The sequence below is a fragment of the Lampetra fluviatilis genome, chromosome 62 (assembly GCF_964198595.1).
Source record: "Lampetra fluviatilis chromosome 62, kcLamFluv1.1, whole genome shotgun sequence".
NCBI classification, from domain to species: Eukaryota; Metazoa; Chordata; class Hyperoartia; order Petromyzontiformes; family Petromyzontidae; genus Lampetra; species Lampetra fluviatilis.
Genome location: NC_136336.1, coordinates 7,873,647 through 7,887,328, shown reverse-complemented (window position 1 = coordinate 7,887,328; position 13,682 = coordinate 7,873,647). Strand labels below are relative to the sequence as shown.

The window sequence follows — 13,682 nt, the reverse complement described above, 5'->3', positions numbered from 1 at the left end:
TGGACTCACGGCGTTTCACGGATGCTGAGTCGGAGGGAGAAGGACAAGAGAAGACTTGTCAATCACTGTCTCGCAGCAGCACTTGCTGGCATCACACGGATGCTGTGAGCGGCTTGAAGAGGCAGGGAGTGGGTCGTGACGGCCCGGAGGTTGTAGACAACTGAACTCATCGTCCCGGAGCTCCCGCCTTAATTCTCTCGTGCCCCATAGTTCGAGTGTTCGGGTCTGCTCTTTATGCCTAATATTCCACCCTCTGTCCTCCCCCCAATGTTGTGAGTAACTCATTGCGGTTGGCCCGGGGAACCTTTTCTTTTTGCGCCCATACAATTTTAAGCCAATTTAGGGGCACCGCAATGTAACCTGTCCTGTGGGGGTCGGTCAATCTCCTGGCACCGGGAAAGCGTGGGACTCTCCCCCTAGGGGCCCTTCGGATTAAAACCCGAGGTGCCAGGCAACCCCCCGCCAGGACGCTACTACGTGGGTGCGCTGCGTGCGGGTTGTGTGTTCAGTGCGGGGGCCGGGAGGCGTTTGCGGAGTTGTTCCGCGGTCATGGTACCACACTGACTGCGAGTCGGGTGGACGTTCCGTTGTGATGTGCACCCATGGCGACTTTATTGAGGGCGATATTGGCACACAAAGATTGAGTCGAGGTGTACGACACCGGTGCTACTTATGACCCGTACACACAATGAGGAATTTGGAGGCAAAGCTCTAGACCAGTTTTGACACAGTGTCTCATCAGCAGGCAGTCATCAGCAGTCAGGCTCGCAATAATCGGTACCAATACCCATAATACAAGGTTTTTTTTGCCAATTAATAAGGTCTGTCACGCAAAGAGAACAACCTCGACTCTGGATGGCATCGCTCGCGAAAGCCCCGACCACGTGCTCACCCTCCACTCACTCCACTTACCCAAGATGCCCGCCGGGTCTCCACACACACACCCAAACTGTGACGCAACTTCCGCCACGTGGTCTCGAGGGGCCGCCCCCCCTCCCATGTTGGTGCGTTGGGGGAGGGGTAGAGGGAGGGGAGGTCACAGGTCGCGGGGTCACAGGTCGCGGGCCCGCTGGCTGGCGAGGCGTTCCCTCCCGCTCCGTCTCCCCCCGCCCTCGTCGTCGTCTTCTCCTCCGCCGCCGCCGTCTCCTCTCTTCGGGCTTCGGTCGCGACCACCAAGCAACGCGCCGAGGAGGGATAAGCGATGCTGATTCACGCCGAGGTGGGTGGCAGGCGAATGAGGCAGGCGGTTGGGTTTGCGGCGTTGCCTGGGGCTCTTGTTGTTATTGTTGTAGCGGCGGAGAAGGTTGAGGTGGCGGGGTGGGGGAGAGGTGGGAGGTGCGGCCTAGTCGTCTCGGCCGCCTCCCCATGCCTCCTCCTCGGCCGAGGCCGCTAGTCGAGGGCGCCTCGGGCGTGCGGGGTGCCACGCCGCTTCCTGTTTTGCAATCCCTAGCGGGGATAGGCGCCGCGCGATTTGTTGGCGCTCCCCATTGGTCCGCGGCGCTCACGCGGTCGCGCGCGCGGCCAATGGGGAGGCGCGATAGGGTGCGCGTTGCCTATCCGCGCTAGGGTTTCCGAACGGCGTCTCGACAACGAGGCCCAAGCCGCTCGGCGCAACGAGGCCGCCGCCTTCGCCCCTCCACGATTTGTTTGTGAATTCAATTTGAACAAACCTCGATAAAAACGTAACTTTGTAAACGGCCGCAGCTGGAGAGGGGTATCGTCGTCGGAGTGGGACGTCTACGCGGCGGCGGAAAGGTTGGTCGGGTGTGGAATGCGCCGTTTTATTCGAGGTGCGTGCCGAGGTGTGGGGGAGTGAACCGTGATGGTGGTGGCGAGTTGGTGGTGGTGGGGAGAGTGACGAGCTGTGATGGAGGGTCTCTGCGGCGGCTCCTCTCCCTCACGCCGCCCGTGTCTTTCGGGAAGGTTCTGGCCCGCGTCCTCGTGTGTCACCCAAGCCCCGGGCCAGGCCCCCTTCTCGGCGGGTCCCGCCCTCACTCAGGCCTCGCTCGCCTCCTCGCAGCTGTAAAGAGTCACAGTGTCTATGTGTGTGTATATATATGTGTGTGTGCACCTTCGGCTGTAGTCTATCGACTTCGCCAGTTACAGTGTCGCCATTGTTGATGTGTTTTTATTAATCAATAACCGCGTTATTGTTCCCGGAATCGCCCTCTCGCAAACTCATCGTCGTCAACTTCATGTCCTTGATCGTCACGGGCTGCGTCGCATTCCGTCGTGGTGCCGTCTCGCACCGTGTTCGGTGTCAACTCTCGTATCTCTCCCCCCCTCCCCCTCGTCGTCTTCGCCCTCCTCGTCACCTCCATCATCATCACCATCGTCGTCGTCGTCTAACGCGGATCTGTGTCATTGTCGCAGCCGCCCGCTACCCACGGCGCCTCCATGGCCGTCGCGTGCAGCCGCCCCTTGGCGATTAGCCTCATCGCCATCTTCATTCACCGACAATCATTGCCGCCGTTCGCCGTCCACGCTGCCCGCGTTGCCCGCGTTGAAGGCGAACTCTCTCAAGAAGGGGGGCCGCCTTCGGTGGAGGCGAATCGGTTTCAAAGGCAACTGCACTGCGCGTATGATGGGAGCGTGTGTTTGTGTGCATGGTTTTTTTTTGCCACAAGTATGTGTGGCTGGTGCAGACTTGATGCCTTGCGATAGGTACTGTAGATTTGGCGTTTAAACATCTTAACACAGCTCGTGTTTTATTGCCACAAACGGTAAAGTCTCTTAGCCCCCCCACTCCTCCCCATAATTTTGATCGTGGCAAAGAAGGTCCCACACATGCAAACTCTTAAGTTGCACTTCACTTGAGCGTGGCGGCGGTGTTCCTGCTGGTGATAGTGATTCGCGGATACGTGAGCGCGCGTGTGGCAAGCTCGGAGGTGTGGGGGAGGAGAAGACTTTAAAAGGTGGACGACAGAAAAGATTCCGAACCCCCCGCTGGCTATCCTGCCCGCACTGCGCGCCCATCCCCCGCCCGCCCTTGCTTAAATAACAGCAACAACAATAGCACCACCAATAGCGGCACGAAAACACGTTACACGAAAACTGAATCTGAATGTTTATTCATACTGGAGGAGGAATCCCATGAGCCCTAATGCTCTTTCGCCCCAGATATCCAGTATCAGAATCTGTATTTATACTGCAGGAGGAATCCGATGAGCTATAAAGCTTTTTAACAGATGTCCAGGAGGGGCGGGTCAGAAAGTTACACAAACAAACAGTACACAAACACGATAGCAGTGCAAAGTATAGGAAAGGTAAGCAAATCACGAATATATATGTATCTGTTTATTTGACCAGGTGAAGGCTACTGAGATATTAGCTTTTTTTCAGAAGCGACCTGGCCAGAAATGACAGCTCTGCAAAGTGGCTCTCCACGTGGAAATGTATAGCGGCCAAATCATCTAAACTGCATGCTTCTAAATGTGGAGGGAAAAACGGGAGGACTCGGAAAAAAAACCCCCACGCGACCACGGGGAGAGTGACACGCAAACTCCAAATATACAGCAGGCGTCACGGGTCGGGATCGAACCCACGAGCTCCCGTAGACCAGGCGAGGTAGTTAACATCTCCTAGCTACCGTAGTGATGAGAGAGTAACACACAAACTCCAAATATACAGCGGCAGGCGTCACGGGTCGGGATCCAACGCTGTGGTGTGGGGTTCGCGGGTCGTGCAGTTTTGGTGAGGACTTTAAATGCCTCGCCTGCCAACATAGCCTGCGCCCCGCAGTCAGGTTTTGAGTGGGGGGGGTGAATGAAATAATAAAGGAGGCCAACCAAAGCCATCTTATTTTCCCTTCCACAGTCAACATTTTACTGGGAGCTTTTGGGGTTTAGCGTGGCCAGAGCACAGCATCAGCGCGCATGGCCTAGCCAATTCCGTGCGGCATTTTGATTCAACTTGTATTGCCCACCATACACAGACCCACATCACACGCACGCGTGCATATCCACACGCACATACATGCATATCCACACGCACACACATGCCTACATCCATAACCCACACAACGAAGCACCAATATAAATATGCACATACCCCGCCACACACACATACGTACAGTATAACAAGCCTTTACAGACGTTTTTGGCCAAGTTCTGTTAGTGAGTGAGTAGCACCTATGAAGGGGTGGGTGGCCAGCGCCTATTACAGTGCTCGCTAACACTGGCACACAACACACACAGAGCGTGCAAACCACCACACTCCCGCTCCCCACACTTGACACACACAACAAAGACAAAGATCCCCCGTATAGCCTTTAACAGACTGTTGGAGCAAGTTCTGTTAGCGAGCACCGATGAAGGCTGGCACGCCCGGTCGCATTTGTCTCCCTAGTAGCAATGTTTACACAACACACCAGGTACGAATTTTAGGCTGAGTCAACCTAGGGCACTCCCAGGACCGGTTCAAATATTCGCGACTGTTATTGATCAGGAATCGATCTCTATTCCCATATAACATGCATAACCTATACAAATAAACACTCTACACGAAACGCAACCGCACCACAAGAAGAACATACTCGCCACGTTATCCACGCCTACCCCACCACACACCACCCCCGTGCACACATCGCGCACCCCTTACTCGTGCACACACCCCCGCACGCCCACACAGACGCCCCTCCACGCACTCCCAACACACAACCACACATACACCACACCCACGTCCCACCACAAACACAAATATCCACCGTATAGCCTTAATATATTGTTGGGGCAAGTGCTGTTAGCGAGCACCTATGAAGGCCAGCACTACACACGAGGGGGTGGGTGGTTTGCACCACGCCCGGCCGCCTGTCTCCCTCGTGGCGATGTTTACACACCGCACCAGGCCCTCATTTGAGGCAGAGTCGACCTACGGGAGGCCCAGGACCAGTTAAGATAATCGTCACTGGTGTTGGCCGTGAGCGGGAATCGAACTTGGGTCGTCGAGTTTCATAGCGCAGCGTGGCGCTCACCGCTGCACCACCACTCTCCGCGCTGCAGCACACGCACACAACCCCCTCCCACGCATGAACTCCACCGCCACGACACACACTCACTCCCCACTCCCGTCCCCGTCTGGCACACCATGCATCGCCTCTTTCTGGTGTCCCATGCCAAGCAGTCTGACAAGGCTCAAGTTGGCTGCGCTTGTGTACCCATCTTGGCATTCAACTGCAATGTTATCCCCTCTCGTAGGATGCCACAGCAGGATTTTAGCAAACTGCTAAAAGTGGACGAATTTGACTGTTGTGCCGCAGGACAAATTGGGATTCTTTCAGAGGGTATTGCAGATTTGGGGAGGTGGAGGGGGGAGGAATTTTTTTCAATGTAGAAAGAGCGCAAGAAAGTTTGACTTTGTATAATCGACGATCTCGGGTTTTCTCGGATGTGCTCTACATCTCCGCTGCGTTTTCTGGTTCCACCCCGTGTCGCTTGGCATGATACAACAGCATAACTTTAACTGGACGGTATTCACTTCTTGAATAAGCTACCAGCACGCGCACCGAAACGTCGGGCATCATGCCTAGCAACACCGCAGTGCAAACCCACACACAACCCATCGGAGAGATAATCAACCTGTAGAGCTATACTGCGGAAAAACGTCGGTCGGAAAGCCCATCGTCTGATGGACCAAATAAGTTTTCTCTTCCGATATTCGGAAGATACTGGAGCTTTGCACTTCTTTAGAACTGATTTTTGTGTGTGTCGTCCTTCTCCTGCACCTCCGATTATCACGGTTGGCTACGTATGGTGCGAAAGACGTTTTACATACATGAGTTCGCTTTTGTGGAGCGAACTACCCTATTCTATATTTTAAACATAAGCAATAATGAATGGGTGTTTGTCAAAGCATTTCGAGATGATGGCCTCCCCAAGTATGTTATTTCACCATACTTCACCATCACTATGCTGATCAGTGCAGGTTCATGAAGTGGTCTGGGGGGGGGAGGCGGCGGGTGGGGGTCAAAGGCCAGAACAGATTCACTGATGTTAACCGTGGTTGTCAATTAAACTCAGTTTACCGGTTTCACAGCGCTGTGCCACCGCTTCCTCCTAAGCGTGGATCGTGGCAGAGGGATTGTTGCAAAAAACTTTGTAGAGTCGTTTTTTGGTTCCTTTTCAGGCATTTGTTGTGTTCATGCTTTTTCACTACTGCCAGCGCAGTAGGACACAATTCTCATAAACGTCGATATTTTTAGTAGATTTCTGTCCGCCGTTTTTATTTTTGTTTAAGGCGGGTCATGACTAAGAACTTGAGTCTGCATTCTTCGTTTGTAAAGTGGTGTCAATGTCAATGCTTGTGAGGTTTTGTTTAATTTAAGCATTTGTGCGTCACCACCAACGCGGTCTGTTAATTGTGTTTTTTTTATTATTTTAATTTGAGCTCTTGTTGGTCGAGCTTACAAACCGTAACCCCTAACCCCTTGTACCAAATGCACATCAAAGAGAGATGAAGAATCTAGGTCAAGTGATATGTGAAATTTGCTAAACGCTTCAAGGGAGTTGATCCGTGCTGTTTTCTGCCGATTACTGGATCTACACGTGACAAGCTCTCAATAGAGTCGGTCCCAATGGTTGTTCCCTTTCAACCATCAACTTGTGCTTTACAGAACCTTACTGCGTGGAGGCAGGTGTGTTCTGTATGTCGATCTTTTTCTCCAGGTGCTCCGGTTTTTCCCTCTTCGTTTAGAATCGACGTGCGTTTAAGAGTATTTGGCTGCGATACATTTCCGCTTCATGAACCACTTGGTTGAGCTATCGTTTGTGGCCAGGTTGCTTCTGAAAAATAGCTACAGAGCTCAGTGGGCCTTACCTGGTAAAATAAAACTTGTTTATTTTTGAACTCTTGTAACTTTCTGACCCGCCCGTCACTGGACGTGTGTGAAAGAGTTTCACAGCTCGTCGGATATCTCCAGGTTAAACAAATATTCTGATGTTGCAGTCAGAATCTTACCATTACAATGCTGATGTTGCCATCAGCATCATTATCCACGATCTGTCCACTGCGAGACAGAGGCCTCACCAATCCGTCGCCATCTCTCTCCGTTTTTTTATGCAACGATCCGTCGAGAAGCCCCCCCTTAGTGACGAGCTGCTTTTAGTTAACCATCGGACAAAGACGGTCACCGCATTGAGCGCTTTCAGGTGCGCTTCTGCAGCCATCTGGAATGCTCTTCCTTCCGATATTAGGAAGCCACTGGAGCTATGCGCATTTAAATCTATAATTGAAAGCTCATGTGTTTTTATCTTTTTGTGTTTAGTTTGTTATCCTTCCCCCATACCTCCGATTAGAACGGTTGGCAACTTATAGTGCGAAATAAGTTCTACATACATCCATACGGCATCGCATTGGATGATTCCTCTTGGGCGAGTTTGCTCTTTGGGGCTGCCGCTCCATCGTTGGGTTCGACAACTGCCGCCAACTCTCCCAGCGACGCCGTCCTCTGCCAGCCCACTCAGTGGTTGACGTGATGCCCCCAGTGTATGCTGTATGCGTGGCTCTAAGTGTGCGTTTGTTATGCAGCTCGTTGACAAAAGCATGCGTTCAGTGCAGTCCCGGTGAGTGTGCGTGATCTGCTTTGCGATGCTCTGTGAACCAGCTGTGAACCTCCCCTAGGTCTACTCAGCCTAAAATCAGTCGTACCAAATGTGATACTAATTGACTCAGTTTTATAAAGCGCCTTTCAAATGCCTGTAATCCAGCAGTTTGGGAGGCAAGGTTTGGTAGATCGTACAAATGTTTTTATTCCACTGGGATGCGAGGTAGTCAAGATATCAAAGTAGAGCAAGTGGATTCAATCAATCTTTGTGGACTTTGAATGTTATCCTCTCGTATGTGGGGGTGCTTTGAATTCCTCCCACACAAAGCCAAGTGAAATTGGCCAAACATTCCAATTCAAAACGCGCCTGAAAATAAATCTCAATGCTCGGCGAGTCTTTCGTAGATTAAACAGATTCCATAATTACTCCCGTGAGCAGTTGGGACACGGACAGCCACCACCACCGCACCCGGTGTGCCCTGCCGCCCTTAATAGCCACTCGCTAACAGCCCTTGCCCCAAAGGTATAGCCCACGCTAAATCTGGAAAACGTCCCACGCGCGCGGTTCGTGCGCTGCTCTTCGAGTAATGTTTAGATGCCGTGCTTTGAACCCGGCGGCCGCTGCCGGGGTCACGCACCGCGACTTGTCGCAAAGGTCGCGGCGCGTGCCGTACAGCTCGTGGGGGGTTGAGACGCGACCCCTGGCTGCCCTTGCCTGCCGGTGCCTGCCGGTGCCTGCCGGTGCCGTGTTACCTGCTGCCCGATAGGTGGCTCGCCGCGTTCCAGTGGCGAGTTCCGTCGTGTGGCCCCAGCGATTCAGGCACGCCGTGCCGGCGGTCATCCTAGCCGTCGCTGGCACACCTGCCGCGGTCAAGCTGTTTGACCACGACGCTCGTGTCACGCGACAGCTCGTTCTGGAGAATGACATCATCACCGGGTGTTTGGGAAGGTTGACCACGCTTTGCCGGGAATCCAACTGGCTTGCCCGGACTTTGTAATGAACCATAGGCTGTCCAGTCGGCTGTTGTATGTGTTATTGTGCATCTATTACAGTGTTCTTCACTCATTTTCAGAGGGGAGGTCACTTTCGCCGATAAGACATCATCAGTGAGAGGGCCGCCACATGTTTGAAACCATTGTTGGGTTTGACAGCAGCACGATGATGGGGAGTGTTTTCACTTTTCTGTGTTGTCGGGGGCCGCACGTCAGGGGCCGCCAGTGGCCTTGCCATGATAACACTGATCTGTTAGGTTTGGAGGTGGTAGAGGTTGTGCAGTGGTTAACACACTGCCTTCAAACCCCGATCATCTGAGTTTTATTCCCAACCAACGGAAACATCAGGAGTGACATGTGAATTGGATTAACCCTCCCCATGCCCCTTCACAAAACTGCACTAACCAATTTTGTGAAGTATGGTCAATGAACAGGACCGCTTAAAAATATGACTTGCTACTGATAACCAACATTGCATGGGGGGATTCTTTATCCAGCAGTGGATTGGCAAGGGGCTGTAGATAAAAAATTTTGGCTCCGTGATGTGGCAGAGAGAGACTACTCGTCATGAAGATTGTGAGTTCAACTCCCAGTCAGGCTGTCGAATCGGCCCATCGTCCCTCCCTGGTCGGTAAAATGAATACCACTTTCTGGGAAGTCAGAAACCCTTGTACAGTATACTCTTTGGTTCTTTCGGTAAAGTCACCTAGTAGGTCTACTTACGTGACTTTACCGAAAGAACCACAGAGTATGGATTCCTGCAGTCACGAACGCTTCAAACCTTGTACAGTATTTTGGAATGACGTCTATCCATCGTCAGAATGTGGAATGTCCATCATTGGCAGCTCAGGGCAACAGCTACGGATGCGTGCACTGCCCCATGTGGGCGTGAGCCAGGACACGCTTTGTCTTCTTTTTGGATATCGCATGGCCCTTCTATTCGTGGAGTCTCTTTTGGGGCCACGCCTGATGGAAATTGTGCACACGCATGTAACCCGCAGAGACGACGGGACACTCTCCCATCGCACTGCCACTGCGGCTCTGGCGGCGGTGGGAGGGAGCCAGTTACTTCGCTTCTCGTTAGAGGCAGGCTTTCGTGATCGGGACTGATGTATGCTGGGCAAACAGACCTCTGCCGCACCATGGGCATGTTGCTGCTGCTGCGCTAACATTAGAATGGAGGAGGCAAGTAGCAGGGGCGTGGGTGGACTGTTACCGCTGCTGCTGCTGCTTTGGGTGGTGGCTGTGGGCTGTCCGGCTGGCTGGGTGAGCATTGAGGCTCGGAGCAAAACTCCACAGAGTCCCCGGGAGACAGATTGCAAGGTGGGGCGTGATGGGCTAATGCAAACGTTGCACTGTACCACGCTGGCAGGTGTTACGTTTTCTCTGAAGGAGAAACGATTTGTCACAGACGTTGCTAGTGTCTGCACGAGTGAGTGTGTGTGTGTTTGATTTGTGGGCAATGGTGGTAATAGCGGTTTACGCGTTATGCTATGAATCCGGTTACTTTGATTTTGATTCGCACTCATGTGGCATCAGAAACCTGTGCTGGACCTCCCCTAAATCAGCTCAGCCTTAAATGAACACAGTTTCCTTCGGATTGTTAGATGCAAACCTGTGCCCTGTCTCAATTAAGGCGTACAAATCTGGTTAAACACAAAGATCCTCAGGATAGTCTTCACAGACTTTTGTTAAGTGCTGTTCGCAGCTATGGAAGCTGGCACAACACACGAGGGGGGGGGGGCTAGCTCCACCCCTGGCTGCCATTGTCTCCCTTGTGGTGCTGTTTACACATTACACAAGGTATTCATTTGAGGCTGAATTGACCTAGGGGAGGCCCATGACCAGTTTAGATAATCGTCACTGGTGTTGGCTACGAGTGGGAATCGAACTCGGGTCACCGGCTAACCACTGCACTCCCGCTCCCCCACACACGTACACACTGGATAATCAGATGCATCCCTCCAACTTTTTCTTTAATACACGGGGGCGGGGGGGGGTCTTTTGATCTGGAGAATACGGTACTTGGTGTGGAGTGTTAAAACCAGCGCTGGGGGAGAGCCAAGGCAGCAGGGCACAGTGCTGGCCCCATCACCCATTCGTGTGCCGTGCCGGCCTGCACGGTTGCTCATTAATGGGACTCGCCTCAACAGTCGCTTTGTCCTTAGTGACGGCGGAGCGGTGTTGAAGTGTTTTTATGCTCCGCGTTGCTGCAATTACGTTCAAGCAGATTTCCATTCCCCAATGTTGCATTGGAAATATGAACCAATCCTTAATGCTGCCCCAAGTCATCTCAGATTGACGTTGACAGACAGCCACTACTGCTGTGCATTGTCCCTGCCAGTTTGTGGTAAAACGAAGTGCTTTAAGATTGGGAAGAGAAGGTTGCCATGGGTGGGATGTGCACAGCATGCAGATGCATCGGGTAAGCAACTTAGAAGTTGGGTACAGAATGTGACAGGAGGGTTGTAGATGTGAGCAGAATGCAAAAGTTGTGATGGATAGGATAATTATGATGGGGGGGGGGGAGATAGGGTAAACAACTTGGAGTTTGGGACTAAAATATGGCAGAGAGCATTGGTGATGTAAGGAGGATTAAGGAGGAGGCTGTGATGGGGCACGTGTGCTGGTTGGAGAAGGGCAGGTGACCAAGGGGAAAACTTAAAGCCAGATGGTGGTGAAAAGCCTCTGTTAATAAGTTTGGCAGATGGAATTTCTAAATGTGACGGTATCGGCGGCGTTATCCACGAATGACCTCTTGACCATGACTTCTCTCGGTTTCCCCGTTGTGTTGTCGTCATTGTGTCCAGTGACGCTCGGTAACGGCGTGTGCGAGACGGTTTCCAGGGTCGCGGTGCCACGTCCCGTTCGGCAAGTGCCTCTTTCTCCCCCCCCCCCCCCGGCTTGCCACTACCACGTGTCGCCTGGCCCAGCTGACATTTTCTTTCCCATGGGCGGGGCGAGTCCCCTGGAACCCCAGCCAGCCTGGCCCCGGCACCTCAATCCATGTGGCTCGTGTCCCATGGCAGGGGTCCACATGGGGACAGTCGTGAGGGTGTGGTGGTGGTGGCATGTGGCGTCCAGCGGTTGAGTGTTGGCGGTCATTAACTTAGCTTTATTTTTTCCTTTGCATGATCGATAATCGCGCAAAAGAAAGGATTATAAATATTCAACATATTCTTTGGTTCTTTCGGTAAAGTCACGTAGATATAAAATAATAAAATAATAGAATAACATTTTTATAAAACCCTAATTTTTATTTTACTTTTCTATCTACGTGACTTTACCGAAAGAACAAAAGAATATGAATTCCCGCAGTCACGAAAGCTTTAAATCAAAATATTCAACATGTTAAAGAAGCGCTGCAAATGAACTGTTAAAATGATACACAAATCAACAGGGCATTGAATGCCAAAACTAAATCAAATAACACGAGCATTGAAACTGCCCAAGTAATGAAAACGATCAATACCGTACATTGCGGGAGTAACTGATAAACTAGCCAGATGTTTGGAAAAACATAAAATACAGAAATTAATATCTGGTACAAAAGATGTATTACCGAAGCTATCAACAGAAGGTGTGTACTGGATTAACTGCACGTGTGGTAAATGTTATGTTGGGCAAACAGGACGAATGATCAGCACGAGACTAAAAGAACATCAGTGAAATATTAAATTCTCTCAAATACAATTGTCAGCAGTAGCAGAACATGCGTGCCAACAAGGACACTCAATTGATTTTGATGTTGAAGTTCTGTGCAAAACTAGCTACTATTGGCCAAGACTAATTAGATAATCTATAGAAATTGAAAGAAATAAAAATAACTTTAACCGTTCGGATAGCTACCGCCTTAGTGCTGCTTGGAAGCGAATCCTCAATTAAAACATTATTTAAATGCGTGCCTAAAAAGGGCAGCTTACTTCAATAGGGATTACCGTTGGTAGGCTATTTTAATACACACAATCGACAGGAAGGACAAGTTCAAAGGGCTCGCATAATGCTCATGCATAATGTACTTGACTCATTTATCCCCCCCCCATGTGAAGCAAGGTCACAGAAGCGTGGTCACCACATCTACACCTCTATATAAGGAACGAAACAGTTAAGACTTCACAAATCTGGCTGTCGTCTGATGAAGCTAGTTGTAATTACTGGCGAAACGTCGTAAACAGATTGTAAATGTTATGGCTTGGCTCTCCAACACACCGGTGTGCTGTACTAGTGACTAATTGGCCACGTTCTGTTTACGTGACAACCCTTACTAGTTGGCTGTGTTGGGTGGTGGCGGGTTTTAACGATACATTTATATATTTACACAATTTAACCCAAAAAAACCTTGATTATGGATGATATTGGTCGCGAAAGCCTGCGTGTTTAACAGGCTTGGACATTGTCAGGCTTTTGATGATTGTCGTCCACTCTTTGTCATTATTGACAAAAATAAGCCCCCACTTTCTTTGTTTCTTAGCCCGCTTGTCGTGGTGAGGGTCGCGGTGGCAACATGTTGAGTACGGTGGTCCAGACCTCCCTTTCGCTACCCAGCTCCTGCCTCGGCTGTCCCCGCTCTGTCCCAAGTCGGCTACATAGCTATGTTGATGAACTAACTGCCGTGAGCCGTGGCCGGGGATCGAACTCTTGTTGCCAGGTTTGCAGCGCGGTGTTCTGTTAGCCGGGCAGTGGTGGCGCACGCCTGTAATCTATCACCGGAGGCGAAGGTTGGTGGGTCATAGCACCAACGTTGTGAAACTCCCTTTGGGCAGCCGTGAGAAGGCGGTACCGCACGTGCGTGTGTATGTTTAACTTCTTTCGCACCGTACGTAGCCAACTGTGCTAATCGGAGGTGCGGGATAATATGAACTTCACCTGTTCTGTCTGAATGAGATGGAGTGTTTCCCGCCTCACACCCCCCGCGGGTTTTCTCCGGTTGCTCCAGTAACACCTTGATATATACAGGATCGCAGAGCTTTGGAAATTGTTGGTGCCAGCTCTGCCTGGTTGCTGCCTACCCACTGGTCTGTAGTTATTTTCTAGCGCCTCTGAGTCAGTCTCTCTCTTTGGGAGTGAGCGAATACGTTATGGCGCATTACAACTTAAAATTATTATTATAATGAGATGCTGGTGCTTCTGCTCAGGACAGCAGTGGTCG

At 51.3% G+C, this 13,682-nt stretch overlaps 1 protein-coding gene across 2 annotated transcripts in view; it reads left to right on the top strand.

Moving 5' to 3' along the window:
• The first annotated feature begins 1,036 nt into the window (after positions 1-1,036).
• The window catches only part of LOC144951456 (uncharacterized), a 36,235-nt gene continuing 23,589 nt past the window's right edge, over positions 1,037-13,682 (top strand). Inside the window, exon 1 of one of the 2 annotated variants that reach the window (XM_078881734.1) lies at positions 1,037-1,219. In XM_078881734.1, the coding sequence (XP_078737860.1) occupies positions 1,202-1,219 (18 nt within the window). In that variant the 5' untranslated portion in view covers positions 1,037-1,201. Of the gene's footprint in view, positions 1,220-1,580; positions 1,756-13,682 lie in introns of those variants that run through there. The other variant, XM_078881735.1, reaches the window with a different exon arrangement.